The 24,324-nt window shown below is 39.5% G+C and overlaps 1 protein-coding gene across 1 annotated transcript in view; it reads right to left on the bottom strand.

The window, feature by feature from the left end:
- Nucleotides 1-24,324, bottom strand: part of cacna2d1a (calcium channel, voltage-dependent, alpha 2/delta subunit 1a) — a 90,495-nt gene that overhangs the window by 63,166 nt on the left and 3,005 nt on the right. The window contains exons 2-3 of the mRNA XM_069164755.1: nt 7,936-8,017; nt 4,586-4,702 (exon numbers count right to left, since the gene is read on the bottom strand). Coding sequence (XP_069020856.1) covers nt 4,586-4,702; nt 7,936-8,017 — 199 coding nt within the window. The remainder of the gene's footprint in view (nt 1-4,585; nt 4,703-7,935; nt 8,018-24,324) is intronic.

Consider the following 24,324-nt stretch of genomic DNA (forward strand, 5'->3'; position numbering starts at 1 on the left):
TAGTGATACAAAAACAACAAAAAGTAATAATAAAGCAAAAACAAGCCTTTTTTTTTTTTATCTGTGAAACTCAGAATTGTGCAAACCCCTGTTTTAATAAGCCAGACTTTGTATTTTGACAGAAAGAATACTGATTACATTATTTTGCAAAATGTAAATATGCATTGAATACAATTTTTTTTTACCTTTATTTGTTTTGCTGTATGTGCTATGTGTAATCAGCCCTTAAAGTATATGAGAAAAGTTAAATGCTTGAATAATATGGGAACACCTTGGATTCAACAGCTGAAAGACAGTTTTGCGAACTGTAATTTTTGTCTTCTGCAGACAGACAACACTGAGTTTAACCTCCTGTGAGTATGATATAAATATAATGTGTGCCATAAATTGTGGCTGTGATGAAAAATCTTATTCCTTCTAAGTAGCCACAGCTGCCAACAACAGAAATTGCATGTCAAGGGAGCACCGCCATCAAATGTACTGATCGAATTGAGGTGACGGGATGGACAGTTGTCAGGTTGACAGACAGCAAATCCAAGCTGGCCCCTGATTAAGTTAATGACAGCAGCCATCATTCTAATGGGATTGTGTCCATTGACAATTGCTGGCACTCACATATCCACCCAGGAACACACACACACACACACACACACACACACACACACACACACACACACACACACACACACACACACACACACACACATACACACACACACACACACACACACACACACACACACACACACACACACACACAAGCAAATAAACACTTGCAAAGTGTAGCCAGAAGAGACAAGTTGGCCTAGTGTAAAGAGAAACGCCACCAGCCAGACAGTCCATCCTGCTTATTTCAAGCACAACACAGCCTGAACTGTACAGCTGTAGGGGGAGGAAAGACAGACAAATTCAGCTGTTTTTAAACAGTACTCTCCCACAAAATGCTATCCTTACAGATCCTCATGGTGGTGTGTGTTTCTTATTACTGTTTATAGTATATCCAGACAATGTCGCATCCTAATAAAGATCCACTAAACAGCCGCCCCGTTCTAAAAGCCGAAATTGTAAACCACTGGCCAAGGTTAAATTATTAACTTCAAATCTAAAAATCCAAAAAACTGTCAGCGTGGAGTGCTGCTCGGGTGTGTGAATTGTTGTCCCTCCGGTGCTCTTCAGTTAGGGGATCAAACAGTTTCAGTTTCTTCAAATTTTCAACTCTAAAAATGTAACTTCATAAATTTGTGCACCAACATGTGACCTTACACATCTATGGTGGGTAAGGTAATGTTACGCTTCTGTGACTACTGCCGTTTGGGTTGATTCCTATTAAGCCATTTTCTCCTGCAGTGTCCAACTACTTTTTTAGGATATAGATTGCAATATGTACACAGCCTTTATATCACAGCCTTGAGCAGGAAACATATATTCTAGAAAAATACATCTACCAAAAATACCATTAACTTAATTCATTAATACCATCGGAGTATCTGGAGGTGGAAACTAACTCTTTATGTACCTGTGCATGTTTACCCATTTATTCCTGTGAGTGGTAGTTTTTAATAAGGATGGGAGAGAGGTTAATGGCTTCAAAGGTTCAAGCAGCACTGTGTGAACAAGAAGAGAGTGCTGCAAGTTGAATTGTGTGCTAAGAGGCCAAGATCCTAATGGATGGGTGGTCTGCAATATGCTTCTAGTCTTTTGTATGCTGCCTCATGGAGGGAGAGGGGGGAGGGGGCGCGTATAGTGCACTCATGAATTTCCTACCACTCTCCCCCTCTTTTACACTCATCATCATCATCTCTCTCACAAACACATCAGGCAATTCAATTTCTTTCTTTCCCTCAGAGAGAAAGCTCCACACCCTTACATCATCACGTCATGCTGTGTGTGAGATCGGCCTTTCTAAATGGAACAAGGGATATACAAAAAGAGGAGAAGGAAGACAAGATGATATAAAACAAGGCAGGGTGGTAGGTCAAAGTGGGGGCTTCTTTACCTCATGGAGAACTACTGTTAGGTTAGTGTAGGTCAGGTCAGAAACATTACAGCTGCTACAGTCCTCCTTTCTACTTCTATTTCAATTCATGATTCCGCTAAGTGGACCCTCTGACTATTTATGGTCCCTTACATAAATTGACTGCCATAAAGCTGGCTCAATTCTACTAAATTATACAGAACACCGTTTACAGGAGCTACCATGCCACCATGGGCCATTATTTAATCCATTTTTGAATAAGTAACATGTTTGTTCTGCAACATTTGTAACATAACAAAATGTGGAAAAAGTGAAGCGCTCTGAATACTTTCCGGATGCACTGTACATTCTGAGAGGACCAATGCATCAGCATACGGTGTTTGGCAAAAAAAAGTTATATCATCCCATCTACACCGTTTTCACGCTTCTAGCAAAGGACTAAACCACAACTATTAACTCTGACATGTGAAATACACAGCAGATGGTGTTGATAAGATGATGATGATGATAATAACAATAATAATAATAATAATAATAACAACTTTATTTATATAGCACCTTTAAAAACAGAGTTTACAAAGTGCTCTACAGAGAAGCAAAGCATAGTCAAACATAACGTCAATACCGGTAAACATTTAGGAAAACAGGAGGCAAAATAAAGACCATACCATTAAGGTAATAAATACAACAAAACCAAACGAATAACCAAAACGAGCAAATGGAACAGAAAACAAACAAATAAATTAATTAATAAAATAAACAAACAAAAACAGGGGAACAAAAGAACTGCATAAAAGGACATAAAAGGACGACATCACTTCGAAGCAATTCTATAAAAATGGGTTTTAAGAAGTGATTTAAAATAAGTTAATGATTCTGCAAGCCTTAAGATGTAAGAGCAAAGCCTGTAGTTTAACAGCTCTATTTCACTGCCATCAATTCGCTGATCAGACATGTTTATCTCCCAAGGTGCAACACAACAACACCAGAAACTAATTGTACCTCATCCTTTGGCAATTATGGAGAGGTAAGAAAAAACTAAATGCTTGGCTGGAAGGATTGATGGGATAATCAATGAGAATGTAGCCATGGCAACAGGCTGTCAGCCTTTAATTGGATATTTCTGGCTTTCTGAGTCAGATTGATTGAGACTGGGAGCTTCCCGAGCTCCTAATTTAGTTGGCCAGATACTGTTAAAGTAAGGAGCAGTGAAAGGTTTTGTGGATCAATTTCACTTCCTGTCCTTTGTAACTATGGGGGAAAAAAAGACCAAGAGGCTATCAAACCAGCAGCCCTATAAGGGTTAACATAGGCTACTAACTTTCACAATAACAAAGCTGACACCATGTCCACCCATTTAGTTTAGCAAGTTAGCATGCTACCATTGTCTAATTAGCAGTAGTATAGCTGAGGCTAGAGGATATGTCGTTCCTTTTTGGTAATTGGTATTTGGTAATAAGAGTACTGGACAAACACATTTTTAAGCCAAGGAATCACCAGAGTTATTACAGTTCTTTGACAGAGGGATAAGATTGTGTGTAACAAATCTCACAGCAAGCCATTCAACAGTTGTTGGAGCTGAAACATTTCACTGGACACGTGAAGTGTCATACTAGCAGGTGTCACTCGATGAAAAGTTTGGGGGGCCCTCAAATTACAGATTTCATCCTCTCTGCTTTCTGCAGAACGTGAACGGCTTATGTAAAATCGTTGAGTTATTTCAGGCTGGATCAAAGTGGTGGACCGACTGGGCTGATGAACACTGCTATCTCTAGAGCCACTTTTCATGCTGCTGGCAAACAAACAAATCCACAGTTTGCCAACGTTGTACAAACTGATTTAACTCTAGCTGTTCAGGGTTGTTTACACTAAAGGGGAAACCAAATCTGACACAACCTCACAGCTCTCTCTCAAGGTCACTGTCTGGTCAGCCATTCAGCAAGGAATAATTTATCTACATGGAGGTGGACACGGTCAAGAACACTTTACCACGAGATGAGAGCATTTGCTAGCGGAGCCATCATGGCATTTTCCTTTTGTTCGGTTCAGGCAAATGACCCATGAAAGCAGCCGGTATGGATTCGGGAGGGCAGACAAAGTCTCAGCCATCTCACAAATCAAAGTGAAACAAAAAAGGGTCACGTGACTTTTTGTCAAAACAGCAAAAAGTGGTACACACACACACACACACAAACACAGCGATTTGTTTTTCTATGAGTTTTTGGCATGATACGTTTGAAATAAGTAATCTTGCTGGAAGATGTCTGATTGTATTGGATCAGTGCGTTGCCTGAAGCAGCGGCTGTGTAAGTTCCAGTGTCTGTTCTGACGTGAAATGAAGAGAAGCAGACTGTTTCTTTTTGTTTCCCAGGGCTCTGGCCACTGTGCTCAGACAGATGCCGGACCTGATCTCGCAAATAAACAATCTAGAATTTGCATTTCATGTGACCATCTCGAACTACAAAATTAGCAACTTTAAAGGGTCACAATTACCACAAATAAGCATTACACCACTATGACAAAAGAGGAAAAAAAAGCAAACTTCATTCACCACTGAAATAATTTCTTTGAAGTAGCAAGGGTGCCACAAGATCATGAGATTACACTTACCTTTAGGGCCTGGGAGCGATTAGCCAGCAGTTTCTCTATGTTCCCAGCAGCCGTTGCCACCAGTTCCGTTGCATTGTTGGACTCCACGCTGAAGTGAGTTCTGTGTTTATGATATATCTAAAGCAATCACAAGAGAAAATCTGGGGTCAGAGATAAGAACTTAACCTGAATGATGTCATCTGATGTCGGAATGCTGCACAACAGTTACTGGTGGGAAGAGTTTTAAAAGTATGGACAGTGAAACTGTTTTCCACTGACAGCGGGAGGAAGACGCTGTTCTCTCATAAAATTGAGTTTGCAGGGGTTGTATCTGTTTCACACATGGATCCCTGCTTTCCAGTTGAGTGAGACGACAGGATAACCACAATATCATTATTCCAATACATACTTTAATGAAGGGATCAGGATCTTTCTCAAGTAGTTTTCATTTTTTGAGTCTAGTATTTCTTTTCAGATACAATTACAGTATCCAAAGTCAAGAGGGTTACCGCGCGCAAGTGATCTTCCTCTATTCTTCATCGAACCTCACTGACCAAGGCACAAAAAGGAAAGCTTCACATCCACTGAATAAATTGCAATGTCAGGTTATGTAACAAGACAATTTACTCTACTATAGAATATGCTCCAGCAAGAGAATTAAGAATCACAAATGGCAAACAGCCAATTATTTAGCAGCCTAAAGGGATTTCATTGTCCGACATTCAAACCACAGGACTGAGGCACATGCATGTATTTGTCTTTATTCTCCAGGCATCCTGTGGATTTTTTTTTTACTTCAGTTAAGAGCTGTATTAAAAGTAATACTATAAAATTTTAGATTTGGATTATATTACAAAATGTCAACTTTATTCTTAGAATTTCTATTTCTAATCTGTATGTTAAAATTTAACAAGCTCATGCTGTAATTTAGATTTGGAGTGTCTTAAATAAAAACATGCAATTTTCACTGACAAAAGGTGCACCTGTCTGCAAACAGCTACAGATTGTGTCTATCATTAAAAATACTTAAAGAACTTCCAGTTGTAAATTACCTGTATAGGCAATTTGCATAATTTCTCCACATATAAAATTGAGCAAGCTGCACAACACTCCCTTTGAACTCTACATGCTTTGTACATTACATTGTTTTTAAACAAAGGTTTAAATATGATTCAGCTGCACAAACACATTTAATTCTCATTTCTGGTGACAAGTCATGACACCACATCAAATAAAAACACGTTTTGTAATGATTTCAGTGATGCATTAAAGCCGACTGATTTTATTCTCAAAGGGAGCCAGAAGTGCCAGATGCGTTATGTCAATCAATGAGGATGTCAAAAGCTTCTTCTTTTTTTGTCAGATGTAGGCTTCTGTCTGGGTGTATGTGTGTATAGGGACTATAGCCATCACAGTGTAGTTGTGACGCGTGTACATTGTGCCGGCAGAATGAAATGATGTAGCCTTATGTCTAATGAGAAGATACTATATATAGCCTGGCGGTGTATTGTGACAGCTGAGGTCGTGCAAGGAGGGTTAATGAGAATGAGACATAAGTGACAAAAAGTACACCCAATAATTCTTGTCAATTCTGAATCAGTGTCGTGGAGTAATGTCAAACTGAAATAAAGACACATTTCTGCAAAGAATCCTGTATTTTTGGTGTTTGTTTTGAATTGTGTGGCCTGCTTAAACTGTATAAAAAAGAAGACATTTTCCTACTCACAATGCCAGCACTGATCATTTAATTTATATGATATCTGTGTGCGGGACACTAAAAATAGTTTACTCTATTATTTTCAGTGTCCATGAGGACGACATCAGCAACATTAGCATTTGGTTAAACCCATCTGTGATTTTAGCATTCCCTGCGTTATTCCATGGTTACTTTTATATTTTAATTCAGTTCATACGGTGACATACTGAAAGGGTGCGTGGCAACTTGTTGCAGTGAGTTTTGACAGTCTGGTCAAACTGGTCACATGAAAGACAGCTAACATTGACAGCCTCCCTCCCATTTACAATGTGGGAAGAACTTAGCACTGAATGTGTCGTGGGATTCAATGCTGACAATAGCTATGAGTGGAAGCTAGTCAGCTGCACTTGCGAGCATCCCCACAAATTATGACTTGTAGTAAAGGGACAAATGTGTTACATCGCTAATGGTGTGACCGGCTACTCGTAAACTCTTTTTTGGTGTGCCTTTAATACACAGTTCGGTTCCAGGCAGTACACAAAGTTCACGTATCTCCTCACAATACCCGACCAAATGTCAGTTACACTGGCATCGCTGCACAGATGTGCCTGTGCCAAAGAAGGGTAAAGCTGGCACACCCCAAATGATTATACAAATGTATGAATTACCTGCAAGTTAAAAGTCTTACCCTAAGTGACTACTATTTCTTACACTGTTAAATTAACAGAGAATAGACTCGTGAACAGAGAGACTACATGAAATGTTTAAAGTACAAATAGGGTGACGTCGGCGCAGGCGCTGCCTTATTGCGGTTCAGTTGGCGGTCAGATACAAATCAGGGCAGGCTAGTAAAATCAAGATATTTAAAAATGCAAAAAAGTTGAATCAAAGCTCTCTCAGTCTGGCCTATGGACACTTTTTTTTTTAAGAGGCCATGCATTGAGATAGACAATTAAACCACGGCAGTAAGAAAAGGGCCAAAAAGCCCGGGGCCTTCAAGGAGAGCCTTGCAGGAGATGAGGCAGTTGCATGTTCAGTGCTGCAGACGTTCAGTACTAGACCATTGCAGCTGCTTAAGATCCAGGTTTGACATTGCCTTCATGCAACAATTGTGCTGTAATGTTATTGGGGAAAACATTGCAGCAATAAATGAAAAAAATAATGCTGCAGCTGGGCTCAGCAGCTTTATGACTGGAAACATCACATGTTGCTAAGCAACAGAAACAAAAACTAATAGCCTGCCATGGATGCAATGCCTACAACTAATAGTGGGCAAACACTGTTTTAATTACATGCCAAATTAAAAGTAAAAAAAAAAAACTGTTATGGGTGATCTACAGATTACTTTTTGCTTTGGTTCTTGCACACACTATTTCCCACAGGCCTGTTTAAATTAATAATTCTAGCAATAATACTGGTCATTCAGCCGCTGTAATAGAAAACTTTCTCCAAGAGCCTTAGAACCTAGGCTCCCCTGTGACAAGTATAAGAAAGAAGCAGTTTATTTATCTACATTTAAAGATATGCACAATAGCTGCAATACCATTATTGTTTATATCACCTTACACAAAAAGTTTGAATTCAAATTTTAGTTCACCTTTATAATGTAATGATTGTAATGTAATTTTTCTGTGCAAAAACAGCGAATGTGTATGTGTGACAGGAAGTCACTTACCTGTATTAGGCTGTGCATGCCACTGGCTGAGTCTGTTAATGTGATCAAATCTTTTTGCATCTGGTCCACCCATTCTTTTATCCTAAAAACACAAAAAAGACAAAAGTAGCCACTTATTCCTCAGCCAGTAGAAAGCTTCTGTTTGGACTGCAGTCTTATCAAATTTGTTGGGCTACTTCAATCGCACTCAGTTTAAATATAGTCCACGTGATCACATGACCTAAAGTGAGCTTTAATGCTTACCTTTTCAATATGCTAAAATATCTGTTCGGGGAGGGGAAGCATGAAATAATAATGTTTAGCCAAGTGAATACATTGCTCTACTCCACATGAGTTGTGCATTAAGGCAAGAGTTATTCATAGTGTTCAGCATGGGAGTGTCACATCCTCTGGGGTGAGCTGCTGGTTAATGTATTCCTCTGATGAAAAAGAGGACAGAAAGGGAAAGAGACATGAAAGTGCCAGAGACAGACAAAGGCGCATTTATTAGGCTTTAGATTTGGTTTTCTGTAACTTACACACCCTTGAGTCAAGTCAAAATTATTTTATCAACCTTGTTGCATTTTAAAACATCAGAGAAACCAGTGGTATTCTATGACCTCTATGTGATTTCTGCATGTGACCAGGTACCAGGTGTCTAAACTATTGTAAATTAAATTTATGCCCGGTAATTTAGCCGTGGGGATTTTAAGGACACCGGCTCCTTATGTGGAATACTTGACATTCAGTTTAGTTCAGGTTATGTCTGTAAGTGCGTAAGGCGTCTATATGAGACCATAGCCACCATACCCTGAACTATGAAACCACCAACTAATCTCTTTACTAGTCAGGTGAGACTTCTGCACACCCAACATGCATCGCAAGCTATTTAGGTTTATTTCCTAAACATACACAGTACTATTTACTGTATTTTAGCTGCTGATCACACAATAAGTTATTATTTTGGAAAAAATGCTATAACTGCTTTCTTGTAGAAAATTGTATGTTCAAACAGTAGATATTAAGCTGCAGCTGCTCGTTTGAGCATCAAAACATTACATTCGAAAAGATGAACCTTTTTTGTTGTTGCTTAGAAAAATCTACTGTCTGTAAACACAAAGTACAAGATGATAAAAAAGTTTAAAAAAAAACCAACAACATGTAGTTTGACATAGTTAACTTGTAAAAATGGGAGAATGGAAGAAACAGCTAACCTGCCGCGCCACAAACTCTAAAGCTCACTAATTCACTCATTATCCTTTAATTGTTTAATCTGTACAAAAAACAACATTTTAAAATATGACATTAGAGGGTTATGTTTGGTGCTGGAGAAAACCATTTTGTCCCCCTGGCACTGTGAATCGACCAGCCACTCAGTTCTTTTGCCAGACACTTTTTTGTTTTATTAACTAGCAGTGTGTAACAGCATGTGGAATACCATAGCCACAACAAGATCCACAATTTTCAAGAAAGACTGTTAGGATACAGGCTGTAAAATAATATATGTCAAACAAATATGTTGGTTCGGGCGAGGGGTATCCAGTGTTTGAGCTAAACTAGACCTATTGGCTGCTTTTATATACCCTACAGATGTTGAGAGTAGTATCAATCTTCTCATTTACCCAGCCTATTTTCCAAAATGTTGATTCCTTGAAACTGACCGTATTCACTGAACATCATTTTCGCTGGGAAATTTCGAGTTCATGAACTTTTATGAAGTGCTGATTTAGATATTTCTCAGGAAAAGCAATATCCACAGCTAATAAAATTTACTACCCATGACGCATTTGTCAATCCTGCCCAGTTCAACAGCACATCTGTGTTCTGAACCCTCTAAAAACAACACACTTACACCTATACACCACGGTACATGTTCAGTGTGGCAGTCAATAAAAAAATACATGACATAATCCATAAAGAAAAATACCTTTTTTCCCCCCACAGTGTGAACTAACCTCTTGACCTTCCACACTGCTCAGGGGCCTTTGACATATCAACCCTGTCTATGTTGTCTGATTTAAAAAATACAGTGTAATGTGAGCAGGCCGGGTTAGCTCACACTGGAAATGTGTGGCATAGCAGTCACATAATATATTTAGCCTTCTGAGAGACAGCTGCGGATGTTAGGATGGACATAATGTCAGCACATTGCTATTTTTTTTTTTTTACTTCTACCACACAATCACACATAGGCACACACACATACTGTAGGTTTATTTAAAAAGAAAATCTCCAACAAACGTCTTTCAGAGTCATAGTTGTTATGTCATGAAGTCAACTCCAGGGTCAAGATGAGGTTCGCTGACCACAGTAAGCAGGTGTGCATTGAGGTTGCTATGCATGTGACGTTTCCAAATGAGCCCAGGGTGGGGCATAACAACAGGTGTCTAATGGGAAAACCGAGAGTATGCGTGTGTGCAGTGATGCTCCATCAAAGAGTTACGTTTCATTGTCTGTCTAATTTTCCAACAAGTGCTGACTTTGACCTCATTCAAAACACCATACAAATGTTAATTATTAATCCTTTTGAAGAAAAGAATAATATTTACCACATTTACTGAGTGTACTGCAGCATTATTTCCATTAAATGTACTTTAATTGTGAGGCATTTAGTGTTGCTGACAAAGTTGCTGATCCAAGTTAAGCATTGCAATCGTAGATACAAACCTCTACAGATCGGTCACTATTTTTGAATTTTTGATTAGTAATTTCAAAAGCAAAAAATCTATTAATTTATGCAATTTTCATCTTGAGTTTTTTCCTGGTAAAACTCCGGTAAAACGTGTGTGGTGCTATGAGATTAGATGGTACGGTACGGTATGGTACGGTGCCATGCAAAGACTACTAAAGCTGTCAAAAAGTTGTGTGTGGAACTCCTTCCAAAAATAATAATTCCCGTGGAAAATCAAATAGTATTTTTGTTTGAAATGCCCATTGTTATTATGAACCAGCTGGCATTTATCCTGTTATTGTGGAGCTTCTTTGCATAACCTTAATGAGGAGCGTGCAGTTAGCAATAAAACATGAGCCGGGGAAAGTATCCGACTACAGTAGTTGTGATTAAAAGTCCCTGACTCTTCTGCAGCACCTCAGAGCCCCTGCATCAAGTCAGCTTGTAGTATAATGGAACTCTGTGCTAATCGCTCACTCTACTTATTTTTAAATCTCTCTGATCTTGGTTTAATAAAAGCTCCTGGGTAACAACTAAAAGGCTAAACAGTGTTCTGATTAGCCACTTCTACAGTTAACGACCTTCCTCTTATTAGTAAAAAGGATGCAAACCCTGCATAACACCAGGATGTGTGGCTTCCTCTGAAGTGAAGAGTTGACTATGTGTTTCTGAAAATGAAGCAGACTATGATCATGGTCTCAAAGTGAGTTTTTAACAAAGAAATGTACATGCAAAAAAAAACATTTTAGGATGGAAACTTGGAGCAGGACGTGGAGAAATTAGATAACATCACTATCCCCTCCCATGCTTGACATCCACTCTGTCCCACACGCCCTACTCCTTAGGGAAATTTGAGAGAAGGGGGTAGGCAGGGGGCGACTGGGGGCGGGGGTGACAAGGAAAGGAAGGAAGCATCCAAAATGGCTGGTGAGCTATGTCGAGCCACTCAGCTACAGCAGTTGTTGACTGCTGGGCAAGAAATGAGAGGAACCATGTGATACTCAGCCAAGTGTGAGACCTGCTGGCATTGCAAGCCTCTTTTCTCTCACACTCACTGAGTCATTAAAATCAACCACTTATGAAGCAGACTGCTTTCATGACAGGCAGTTGTTGGAGCCCCATTTTTCTGCTTTACTTCTTTTTGTTCTTTTTGCCAGTTGTGTTACTCTTTCAGATGCTTTCTTGCTCTCCTAGACACTGACAACAAGAACAGTCTGAAAGGACAGTGCAAACCAGGTTTGTACAAGATCTGGGACGATTTAGTTTTGGTCAAACTGTATAAACTGTAAAAATATGAATGGCAGAAAAATCCAGATTATTCGTGATTTTACTACATCTCAACAATGAGCAGCACCCACACACTGCTAAGGTGTTTTCCATCCACAATAACTTTAACTTCTCTTTGACATTTCTGTCCTCGGAACCAGCCATCAGCAGCACAGATACTTTCTTCACCAGGCCGACAGTAAAAATCCACTGGATATAAGTAGTTTACGTGTAATCATGAAATTTCTACTGACAATTATTTCAAATAATTCCGATCAACGATTTAATTGTCTTTTTTTGTTCATTCATACACTGAATGAAGATGACGAGCCATTCACTGGCATTAAACATTGAAACATACATTTCTGTTTGCCAGTACCAGTAATCAAAATAAACAATGTACCATAGTGGTGCTAATTCTCTTCTCGTCTGCCATTAAACCATAATAACATCATTAAAAGAGCATCAGTCGAGCCTCAAATGGGAGAAAACAATGTGGAAATAATTATGGAAATTTGACATTTCCGCCTGTTTTCATACAGATGAATGGAAACCATTCTAATGATTATGAAAAATAATTGCAGTTACCTCAAATGATCGCTATTGGGGGATTATGTAATAATTATTACATAGTAGTTTATTCTGCCAAGTGGGAAATACCTATCAGACTGCTAATCACTTTGTTCAGCTGCGGTCAGTCAGAATATCACTGGTCACATAGATTTTCCTGTACTGAACTAGAAATGTGCCACTGACTTAAACATGCACACACTTTGGGCTTGGAACAGTTTCATACACTTATAAGACATGAAATGAGAAGTCTCACTCAGCATGTTATTTATGAAATGTGACTCAGTGTTCGCACAGTACAGATCAACGCAGGTTCACTGACTTTAGAAAGCTGAGGACACACTTGGTTGGAGTTTAGACAAACAGGTCGTCTGATATGAGGGCTCCAACTATGAAAGGACGGTATTAAAATTTCATCAAGTTCTTTCCATGTGCTCAGTCACAGGCCTGTGAGTTCAATGGTGTGACATTAGATGAGGTGCAGGCCAACGGTGTCAATATTGCCACCCACAGACATTAGACACATTTCTGCAGACCACTTTAGGAAAACAGAAAAACACAGTGCACATTTTAGAAGGCATGTGAGACCTCCTTACTGCTAAATGAGCTGATTCTTTGACTAAACTAGTGACTCTATATCTTAATTTGTACTTGACCCTTGTGGCCTTGAGTAAAGTGGTTGTTGGGGAGATGAAGTAGCCCCTCCTCTGTATCCTTTTGGCCTCAATCAATCTAATGACTGGAAGAGAAACTGCCTCTGTTAGGCCAGCTGTCATGTGTATGTGTGTGCATGCTCATGTGTGTGTGTGTGTGTGTGTGTGTGTGTGTGTGTGTGTGTGTGTTGAAGTTGGTCTGTAACCAGAGCACTGGGTCTTTCAGTGAGTAGTAGGGGGGTTGTCCAGGGTCAAAGGTCACCAGGACAGGTGCAGCTCTTTTGAAGAAGCTCTTTATGTAATGAAATGGAAGTGACTGATTTTTTTTTTAAGCATGTGTGCAGGATCAGTGTTATATAACCCATCACTTAGAGTGATGAACCAAAGACTGACTAAACACTGAAAGCGGCAGCTTGACTTTAAAGATTAACACTGAACTTATCAACTTTTTTGGGCTGGCCCGCAACAGTTGGGTCAGCCCAGTAAATGCAAATGTCTGTTAATGACTAAGTGAAAGTGATAAAGTTACACCAGTGATTGGCCAAATGCCGCAACTTTATGTATTTGTTTCAAATTAAAAATCCTCATTTCAAATTAAAAGCCCTTATACGTCCATGTACTAAATTTTGACTTTGTCGTGTTATTCAAACAATGGATCAACTGACGGTGTGTAGTATGCAGCTGAAGCTTGTAGTTAAAAATCCACAAAGAATTATCACCCGAGTCTACGTTTCCGCTTTCCATTTGTGCCTCTTTTAGCTCATTGTTGGTTCGCATCCCAAAAACAGTTTTTCCTTACAGTAATCGCTCTCGTAAACTTCATCAGCATCAGCTGTTTTCAACAAAGAACATCTGATTAACCAAATGCACACTTTTAGCACCAAATAGCTACAAACACAATAAGCAACAAGTTGGTGGACATAGTGGAGCATTTAGCAGAGTAGAAAAAAAAAAATATGTTGAAAAAGGTTAGGAAAGACTGTTGGATTTAGATTCATGAGATGGTCAGAAACTCCAAACTAAATAATGTTACCCAACATCTACTGGATAGACACAAAATGTGTCTTGCAATTTAATGGCCAAAAGAATAATTAATGGACAAGAAATTCATTAGATATTTGGTCATCTTTACTATAAAAAATTGGGTGATTCTGTTCAGTTTAGATTTGACATATGTGAAATTTGGAGTAAATACATTGATGTGTGTGTGATCACATTGTTTAAAGGAGTAGTGATAGGTCAGTGTAATAATGAGGCAGACAAAAAAAAAAATCACTTGTTTTTATTCTCTGATTAAAAAGTAAAATAAAAAACAAGAACTTAGAGGTGAAGAAACAACCTGATTTACAACATCCGGACTGACAATTTACAACCTTAATTAAAACCAGATAGCCTTGCTTTGCCAGTTGGGAGCAGGCTGTCAGAATCGAGGGGAGAACAAGGGGATGTGGACACAATCCCAGAATAGAGAGCATGACTCAGCATGAGAGCACTGCTGCTTTCTTCTGACCAGATTAACCCCTCCGGCATAACTACATGTGTGACTGTTGAGGAGGCAGCCTGTGTTTTCCTCTCACTCCGTTTGTACACTTTAAAACCACAGCCTCTAGCTTTTAGCGGCTGTGCAGCAGTTTAATACACTTTTAGCAAGATGAAACGCTTGTAGGACGATCAGCTCAGGAATTGAATGTGCCTTAACCCTCAGAAAGTAGTAACTGTTAAAGCCTCTTGGGTACAGTCTGTCAGGAAAACCATTTGGACTGAAAGACAACTCGAGATTGTTACCGGAAGAGCAGTTGCAGTTCACATTTTGAATGAAATGATATTAAAAGATAATTCCTCAGTGTTACAATTTGGATTTAGTTTTTTGATGTTTTGACCATCATTCCTATTCCGACACTAAAGAAGTCAGATAGGACAACAGATACAAGCAGTGAGAAAAGCAAGCAGACGACTGGAACAGAAAACAAATAGTATGATTAACCAAACTCTGACATTAAAAATGCATTACTGACCTCAGAGGCAGTAGCTGGCATTTAAACAAAGGTCTGTTCATATTTGTTCTGTTTGGTTCTGGTGAGTAAAGACAGTTTTTACGAACTGTTGTTTCCAAAGTCATACTTTCAGAGTGTTTCCACATTGGGTAGCACTAATCTGTATTATGCCAGAGTACGACTGCCCCCTCTTCCACTGTATATTAATGTTCCATACCCAAGTATGCTGCTAAGGTCAGCATCTGCACGGCGCACATATACACAATAAAAACGTGCACCAAATCCAATTGATACAGTTCCCACAGTTAACTTCACAATGAAGTGCTACTTCACGTTACTGCTGCTTTTGTTTTGGGTGCATAGACAAGGAGGAGGACACTTATCAAACTTTATATATCATTCAACAGTCGAGTAATGTTTCCGTTGTATCGCCAACAGCGATACACTTCCAGGTTTTGGTACAGCTAGCCTTTAAACCTGATGCACAATGTACCCGAGTAGCCTGGTCTGGACTGGAGTTCCCCTCTTCCACGTGTACCCGTGCACGGTATGACAATCTGTGCATGGGTACGAACTTTGGGCTCTTACGTACTTGTACGGAATGTGAAATCACTCTTAATCTCTTCTAATGTAAAATCTATCCACATCAAACTCATTGTTAACATTGTTTTTGTTAATAACACAGGATATCTGTTGTAAAAATAGCAGTTTACAAACTGTTTGACTGACCTACTGGACGTACCATAGTTGTGCATGTGCTTGTTTTCCTGCAGTTCCTGTCAAATTATCATTAGGATCGTTACTGACATTTTAGGGATGCTCATTCAAAAGAAAAAAAAAAAAAGAAGTGATTTAGACAGTCGGAAATAAAAACTGAAACTCTAAAAATATGACAGAAGTTGTAATAAAAAAAAACAACTATCCTTTACATATGAGCTGGCCTCAAACTGTCCTGGAACATAACTTTCTTTCAACTTTTCAAATCTCAACTATCTTCATTCATGGTTTATATAAAAAGCTCACAGTGAGGATTTTTCAAGGAGTTTGTAATCCAGCGTTAAAAGATGGTTCCCAGATGGAGTTCATGCAGAGAACATTGGGGAGGACTTTACCTTCAAGCTTTTTCTGCAGAGTCCTGTCTGTTCTTTTCATAACCAAAACTTATTTATGTATCCTTAAAAGAAAGAAAGTAGTAAGGAAACTTTAAATAAATACCCTGTAGACTGTGTTCTCATGTTTTAGACTGTCTTTTTTGGAAAGGAAGGAAATGTTTTCACATCTCACTGCTTAACGGGCACTAGCAGCTTACTAGCAGCCAAGTCGTGTGATCTCAGCTGAAACATGGTATCATTAGTTGAATTTCATGCAGCATGTACGCATGTCACATCCTTCAACACCAGGGGAAGAGAATGAAGAACATCTGGAAACATGACCGTACATTGTCACTCAGCAGCAGGGATTTTCAAGTGCACCCATGTTATTTTTCATGGCTTTATAGCTGGCCTGTTTATTTTCCGTTTTCTTTTGTTTTTAACCGAGGGCAAAAAAAGATATAAAACACCATGTAAACACCTTTAGCCCAGTAAAAGTCTATTGATCCGGCAATGTTGGTCGTCATTCTGACTGAATCATTGAAAAGTCAGGCTCACACCAGCTCAGGGGCCCTGACGTGCCCGTGTGCGAGCAGCCACAAGAATCCAGGGCTCAATATCCAATCTTGGAGTTTCCGCTCCAGCGCTCTCGCGCCTTGTAAACATCCTCATGTTTTGGTACTCAGAACCCAGTCTGCAGATCCACATTTGATCTCTTAATACCATCAAAACCCTCATGGAAGAAGCGTCTGACAGCAACTCCGCCTCACCCCCACCTTCCTTTCAGTCTCATCAAGTTGTGGAGTCATGGTTTCCAGCAATCGGAGACAGTTTGAAACCTTAAATCCTCTACTAATAGCAGTGATTTGGGCTTCTAATCTTTTCTTAGAGAGAAACGAGTCTGACACCATTACGGGAAGCAGAAGAGATGAAGAAAAAAAGCCAGGGATGTTTGAGGATGTCAGCATGGATGTAATTGAGCCACTGGGGAATCGCAAATAAGAGCTCTAACTATGAGGCAATGCATCTAATAAGCAGTGAGCTTGACAGAACATTGTAGGAGACTGTCACGTTTGCCCTTCATTCTGACTTTTACTATCTACATTTCCCTTTTTTCTTAAACTCCCTTTATCCATCTTGTGTAAAACTAGCACCTATTGCTTTGTTTATTTCTTGCATGTCTTTGTCATTCCATCTCTGTCAAGTCTTTCCCCTTCATTTCTTCTGTTCCCTCTTCCCTTCTACCTCCCTGAGTCTGCTATCTGTTTGCTGTTGTGTGTAATTTTGTAAATCAGGACCACATTTTCTTGTTGTCTTCATATCGTGGAGAGCTTACATTGTCATCAAAACTCCACATAATTCGTTTTTTTTAGTATTTCAAGGTTTTAAAGTATTTAACTCGCATATGCACCAAAAATAGATACGAGTGAGTCAGAAAACTAATTTAGGAACAGTATGCGAGTAAAGATTTACGACCTGCCATAATCTTTTTTTAGAAATGTAATCTATTGACTGAATACAAGACATTTCTTATTAATAAATGTGAGTGGAGTAAAGTGGTCATGTTACTTCAAGCCTACAACCCATTTCTATTCACATGTAAACGCACAGCATTTCCTGTAGCTCAGGGGTCTCCAACCTTTTTCCCCTGAGAGCTCCTTTGATCTACTGGGTCATCGCGATCTACTGGTTCCTGGAAAAAAATGTGGTTTGTCCACAGTAGCGGAGCCAGTCGTAAACATCTCTCACTGATTTAGGGATAAAGGTATAACATTGGTCTGCCGAATGCTGCAACTTCCCATAGTGTTTCAAAGGAAAAGTCCTCATTTTAAGTTAAAAGCCCTATTGTGTTTCACAGATATATTGTCCTAATCTTGTACTAACAAACAGTGGCCTTTAGTTTACATGGATCATTGTGTGATTTAGATGGTATTGTACAGATGTGTATTGTGCGTTGTGTCTACTTGTGTCTACCGCTGCCTTTCACTTCCAGAGTCCTCCCCTGCTTTTCACATCATAATTGCATATAAGTAGAGGGAGCGCAAACACACATATACATGCATGTTGTATAACTATAAATAGTGTTTTAATAAACTGTGTTGAATATTTTTCATCATGCTCCTAAATTCCTTTGTGTGCTGCTATTTTTTTTTTTTTCCATTTAAGAAGCATGAGAACTCCTTTGGAAAAAAAAAAGGTTAGCATACAGCCTTGTATTGCTGCCTTGTTTCAGTGTTAATACACCCATAATGCTAGAACGTTAGTTCCCCCCAGCCCTCTCCCTCATCTCACATGTATCACCACCAAAGTACAAAAGAGACTAGTAATGATATCCTCTCCTTTATTGAGGTCAATAACACCGTAATTGCAGGCTTTGTAAATGTCTCCCGGCCTCATTATCCTCTACGACAAGACGTTATTGATATTTCTGCCTCTCCTTCACATTTTCCTCTCAGCGCATCAGTCGGCGCATTTTACCAAGAGCAGTGTTTAAGTGAAGCCTTGACAACAGTATTTTCTGTGCTCTATCAAGCACTTATGTTCGGGTGTATTACAGCACTAGAGGAGCTGACTTGACATCGTATGAGATCATTTTAAAGTGTTGGGGTGCGGGGGGTGCTGGAAGGCAATCCTGTGCCAAAAGAGAAAGTGTAGATTACAGAAAGCTGATTCCGAGATAAACAGCCTCATATTGACTTGTTGCGCTCTGTTTAACTTCTGAGCAATGCAGATTGTTTGGGTTAGGGTTAGGCAGGATGATGCTTTGTGTCATCAGATATTCTTTTTGAATGAAGGCAGCGTGTTCGTAGCCATGTTGCTCGGTTGTTTTTGAGTCAGGTTATTCGATGTTTAGAGTGAGGCAAAACTAAAAGTGTGTCTTCAGCCAAGCTTAATTTGCAGGATTACAGAAATGTGCAATTTGTTGTTTTATTTTGGCGGAGTCCACGGTGGCATGACTATCAGTCAAAGAAGAAGGGGAGCTAATTGATTTTGTAGTTTTTGTAAAAAAGAAATCTGCAAGATTAAGCTGGGCTTAATGCCATTCAATTTCAGAAATCCCTTGCCTTTGTCAAAGCCAATGGGAAGCATGTCTTTAGATTCATATTTGAGATCAGGGCTGTTGTTTGCTCTGCATGTCTAACACACACACACACACACACACACACACACACACACACACACACACACACACACACACACACCCTCACACCCTTGCCCACGTTTGACCTCACACTCTGGACCCCTACTAGCTGGGACTGACTCGCCGTCCCCCTAGCGCCTAGACTGCCTCCTCCACACCCTCCATGTCAAACGGCATATAAATCCTGACAGAACTAACAGCTCCCATTGTATCACCTCTCCCCGCAGGTGTCTGGACACATTAAAACGGTGGAAAAAGAATTGTTGTGACACCTGCAAGTGTTTGTGCTCACTGCAGAGCGATTTCACCTGCCGGGGGGATTCCAGCACAATACTGATGCAAAGAACAACAGCAGTAACTCAATTAATATTATACTTCCTCTGTGCACAGAGACAGTTTGGTAACAGTTTGCTTTGAGGGATGTTTATCTTTGGTCGAGTGGAAGGTATTTGGGGTTAAGTTGTCTCTAAAACAATAAATGTTGATGATTATTTCCTTGAAGAAAAATCTAGGCTAAAGAGAAGACTGACTTAGCAAAGTTTTGTAAACACAAGTCTAAAGTCAGGTTTGTAGTGTACAAGCAGTTTAGATATTTGTCAAATGAATTAAGCCTGCAAATCTCAAACACATTGAATTAGGATTTGTTCTTGCACAATATCACATAAACAGCATGTCCAATTTTTAATCCCTTTGTCTTTGAAGTTCAGAATAGAAGATACTATTATTCTATTACACTATTTCACTGTTTCCTCTTTCTCGTTTGCTCATCCTCCCCCCTCCAGCTGTCTTTCTCTCTCTCTGCTACATGTCATTTTGAACTCTGCTCAAATGACTAAACCTCCACATCCCTGTCACCTTCACACTTTCTGAGCAAACTCTCTACCCATCCATCCATGCAACAACCCTACCCTTCAGCATCACTACACACAGACACTCTTGGACGATGTGTATAAATAGAGAGATTTGAGAACCCCCCCCTCTGGCCAAAATGTCCAATTAACATCAATCTAGACGCCTATACAGGCAGACTACTGTTAGTGCCGTACTCAGCACTAGTCACCCTGATGGCCACGCGCAGTGTCCAGTGTAGTCTGAACACTGGCATTAACAGCTCTCATGTCCCGATGCAGCTCCATTAAGGGGCTCAAGAGAAGCCATCACATGTCATGATGGTCCACTTTTTTTGGTCCTCTCTCAAAATATAACCCATCAAATGGGCCCTAGGTGTCTCATGAGAGGTATTTTATTCACTTAAATCTTCTAGTGTGTGATTAGGATGAGTTGACTTATTGCATATTTAACCACATTTCCTGATGTGTACAGAAAACTTTTATTTAGACTCTTTCAAAATTAGTAGGCCTACTGGTCATTAGTTTTGCCAGAGGTTCTCGAGTGGTCTTGCCTTAGGATGCACATTTTTGCTTAGTCACCTAATTGCAATCCAAATTTTGGACATTTTGGAGACACTTCTTTCTAAAAGAAATAGTGTAGTTATATCCAAAGCTTCCATGAACAGTTAAAAACATGAAATAAACAAAAAGAGCAACAAAAGTATAAGTGGGGCTAAAAACCAAATCTTTTTTTTTTTTAAACAGACTTTTCGTGAATTACAGAGATACATTTTTCAAACGAGTTTAAACTGTCATTGCTCCTCAAGTTTCAAGAATCTAAATTGAACGTTATGAAATAAAAAACACTTCTAATCCTAACCCTGTTTAAGAATGCCCAAGTGAGAGTGTACTACTGATGTGACTATGATTTTGGTCATCACTGTCCTGACAACACAAGGAGTCAATAGCTATTACACCCATGCTGTGTCATGAGAAACTTATGTCCTCCGAAATATAAGTGCAGCAATTCTGTAGACTTCAAAATAAAAGTCTCCAATTCAAAATGGCGGCCCACAAGTTGAGAACCACTGCTCTATGTAATAAAATGATCATGTTGTTCCTGTCAGTAAGGCCACAGCTTTAGCTTGAGGATATATTTCTGGCTCATGTAAATACTCAGAGACAACAGGCAAGTAAAGCCACATTCAACTTTTGGTCACTTTCAACCTTTTTTCCAATATTTTGTTCGGTGTGCTTTTTTTCTGTCTTCCTGTGTTTCACACCATTGAATGATATATAACTATTAACAATTTTGGTAGCTCTTTCTCAGTAATGTCGTACATAATTGTGATGAAAGGTGATAAGGAAATAAACCTACAAACAAGTAAGGAGTGACGCACGCTTACTTGACAATACTGCTCTTCCATTGCTCTATATGTTGTTATACAGATGTGCTTCCTGTACCAAACAGGGCTCCCATCCAAACAGCTGTTAGCTATTCCCAAGGTTGCCCGGGCAACCGTTCAATGGAAAAATTCCTGGGAATTTCCATGTGGCAAAGGATTGTGAGTGAAATAATGCAGCACTGGGGTTGCTTCTTTCGTCCTATGGCAGTTTGTGTATGCGCCTCTTTTTTTCTTGAAAGAAACGTTTGAGTAGAAACCTAAACCAGACCCTAGAGCAAACTCAGAAGTCACACATAAGCAAGGGGTTCACAAAACTTTAGTGAACGAGGGGAGGGAGATTTATGGGAAGCCCCCCTTCCCCACTATCTTGTTTCTCTACTTACACTATACTTCTGAGTCAGGACACTCAATAGCCCCATCCCCAGACATGGGCTTGCCTAAATATAGCCAGAACTGAGATGGTGGTGTGGGGGAGGGGGGGGGGGGCAATAGGAAACGAGTGGGTGAGAAGGAGTAAAAATGAGTGAGTAAAAAAGGGGAACCGTGAGAAAAGAGCAAAAGAAAAAACCCTAAAAGGGTAAAAAGAAACTACAGCTAGAGTAAAGAGCAAGTAGTACCTGTGGGATCCACCCTTACACACGTGTGTGTGTGTGTGTGTGTGTGTGTGTGTGTGTGTGTGTGTGTGTGTGTGTGTAACAGACACCCGTCAGCTGCCTGGTTCTGGGCAAGAGCATGCCTCCTGAAATATACCTGCTAGCACCAACTCCCTTGGGGCCAAGAGGTGCAAATCACAGCCAAGGAAACCCTAGACAGCCCCAAGCTGATCATCTCCATCTGCTGCTCATTACATTCGTTTCATCCTCTTCAAATCTCCCCGTATTATCAGTGTCGACTCAAAGTTGAAAGGAAATAGAATTCATCAAATATTTTCCTTCATTTAGTTTTTTAATTTAATGAAACATTTTTAATCCCTCTGTCTCTGCCAAAGCAGGAAAAAAAAATAGTTTAAAGCCCTGTGATTCAATCAAGAAACAAAGCCTGGAGCCTTTTCCATTGACTAAAATAAAACAGAATACCTGTGTGTTGGACACAGTGACTGTAGCCAGCATGGTTTTCCAGGGATATGGGCACATTTTCTGGTTCAAATCTTGAGCAATGATGACGTGAAGCAAATCAAAATGTAAAAGCATGAACAAGTTCTCTTTGCTGCAAGCCAACTTTAAAATAATGACTCAAACGATTATCTGATCACAGAACAGCGGATTAAAGTCATGATTATCTTCTTTATCTTTCTATTGGAGGGATTTTTTTTTTTTTAATTGTTGCAACATATTATATTTTATGACCAAAGTGCTCTGCAGCAGTAAGATTGATCACCTGAGATCCAGAGAGAAGTTTGGCTACGAAATAAGGTGCATGTGTGTGGCTGCATGAGGGAACTGAGCCATGTTCACTAGAGGCCACCGTCTGTGTCAGTCCACTGGGATAAAAGTGTCTAGACAAACATGAAAACATCATACAATACAAAGACGGATGAAATTTCAACCCCTATCAAGGAAATTACACCAGATTGATCACTGAACACAGACAATATTCTGACCTGGGTGGCTCATTTTCTCACTTGGTTTCAAAAGTAAAAAAGAAGGAGTAGTAAAACATTTAGGGAAATATACTTATTTTCTCTCTTGCCGAGTGTTATATTAGAAGATTGAGATCTGTTTGGTAAATATGAAGCTTGATTAAGATGCTCATTAGCTTAGACTGACATAAAGACTGGAAACAAGGGGAAAAATAATAATGACAACTCAACGAAGTCCTCCTGCCAACACCTCGGCGGCTCACTAATTAACATTTTATTTCATATCTGTAGCCCTGGGAACCTGCTCAGGGTGTAGTCCAGCTCTCACTCTATGTCAACTGCGATTGGTTCCCCCTGCATATTTGTGGCCGAATATCTGTCCGAGATGTCTGCGAAGCACTAACTGGAATCTTCTCTGTGTGCAGCCGGCTTGCTAGCATCTACTGATAGAATTTGAGACATTTAGGGAACATTGGTAAATTGTAGCATCTAGCGATAGTGAGGCATTCAGGGGTCATCTTTAATTGTAGCAGGGTTACGCTCTCCCCCTCTAAACTCTCTACATGAAAACTTAAGTTTCATACCGTAATGTGTAAGTAATTTTTCTTTTCTTACAATGGATTTTATAAAATTGGTATCAAAACAAGTATCTTTCGGAAACCGGTATCCATACAAGTACCAAAATGTTTTGGGCTATACCTGGTCTTGTGCATAGATGGATATCATATCTGTTTTATCTGTACAAAAAAATAAAGCATAAACATGTCAATTTGTGGTTTTAATAGTGATCATGTGAACAAAGAAAGAGTCCTGTCAAAGAGTCCTGAGGTTGTCAGGCAAGAACCTGAAACAGGAAGTCACTGATGCTGTCCAGAAATAGCCTGCATAAAATTACATATTATTTGAATACTTCAATTTGAAAAAGAAATAAGCATTTATCACAAAATGTCCAACTATTCTTTTAGGTACACTAAATATTGTTGATGTCTTGTCTTCCTTCTAACTGTGGATCTTGATGTTGTTATGTTTAATAATGTTCTTTAAGACCCTTCCATATATCTGTATCATCTTTACAGGCTTCTTGCCTCATAACTACCATGTTGCTCTCTGCTCAGATGAAGCACCTCCTCAAATTATGTCTACTGATCGCTACAGACAAGGCCGCAAACACAACAAGCATGGCTCTTAACTGGTTGAGCATGAAATCT

The sequence above is a fragment of the Embiotoca jacksoni genome, unplaced genomic scaffold (assembly GCF_022577435.1).
Source record: "Embiotoca jacksoni isolate LCO1_2020_lvr unplaced genomic scaffold, fEmbJac1.0.p SCAF_32, whole genome shotgun sequence".
Classification (NCBI taxonomy): domain Eukaryota; kingdom Metazoa; phylum Chordata; class Actinopteri; family Embiotocidae; genus Embiotoca; species Embiotoca jacksoni.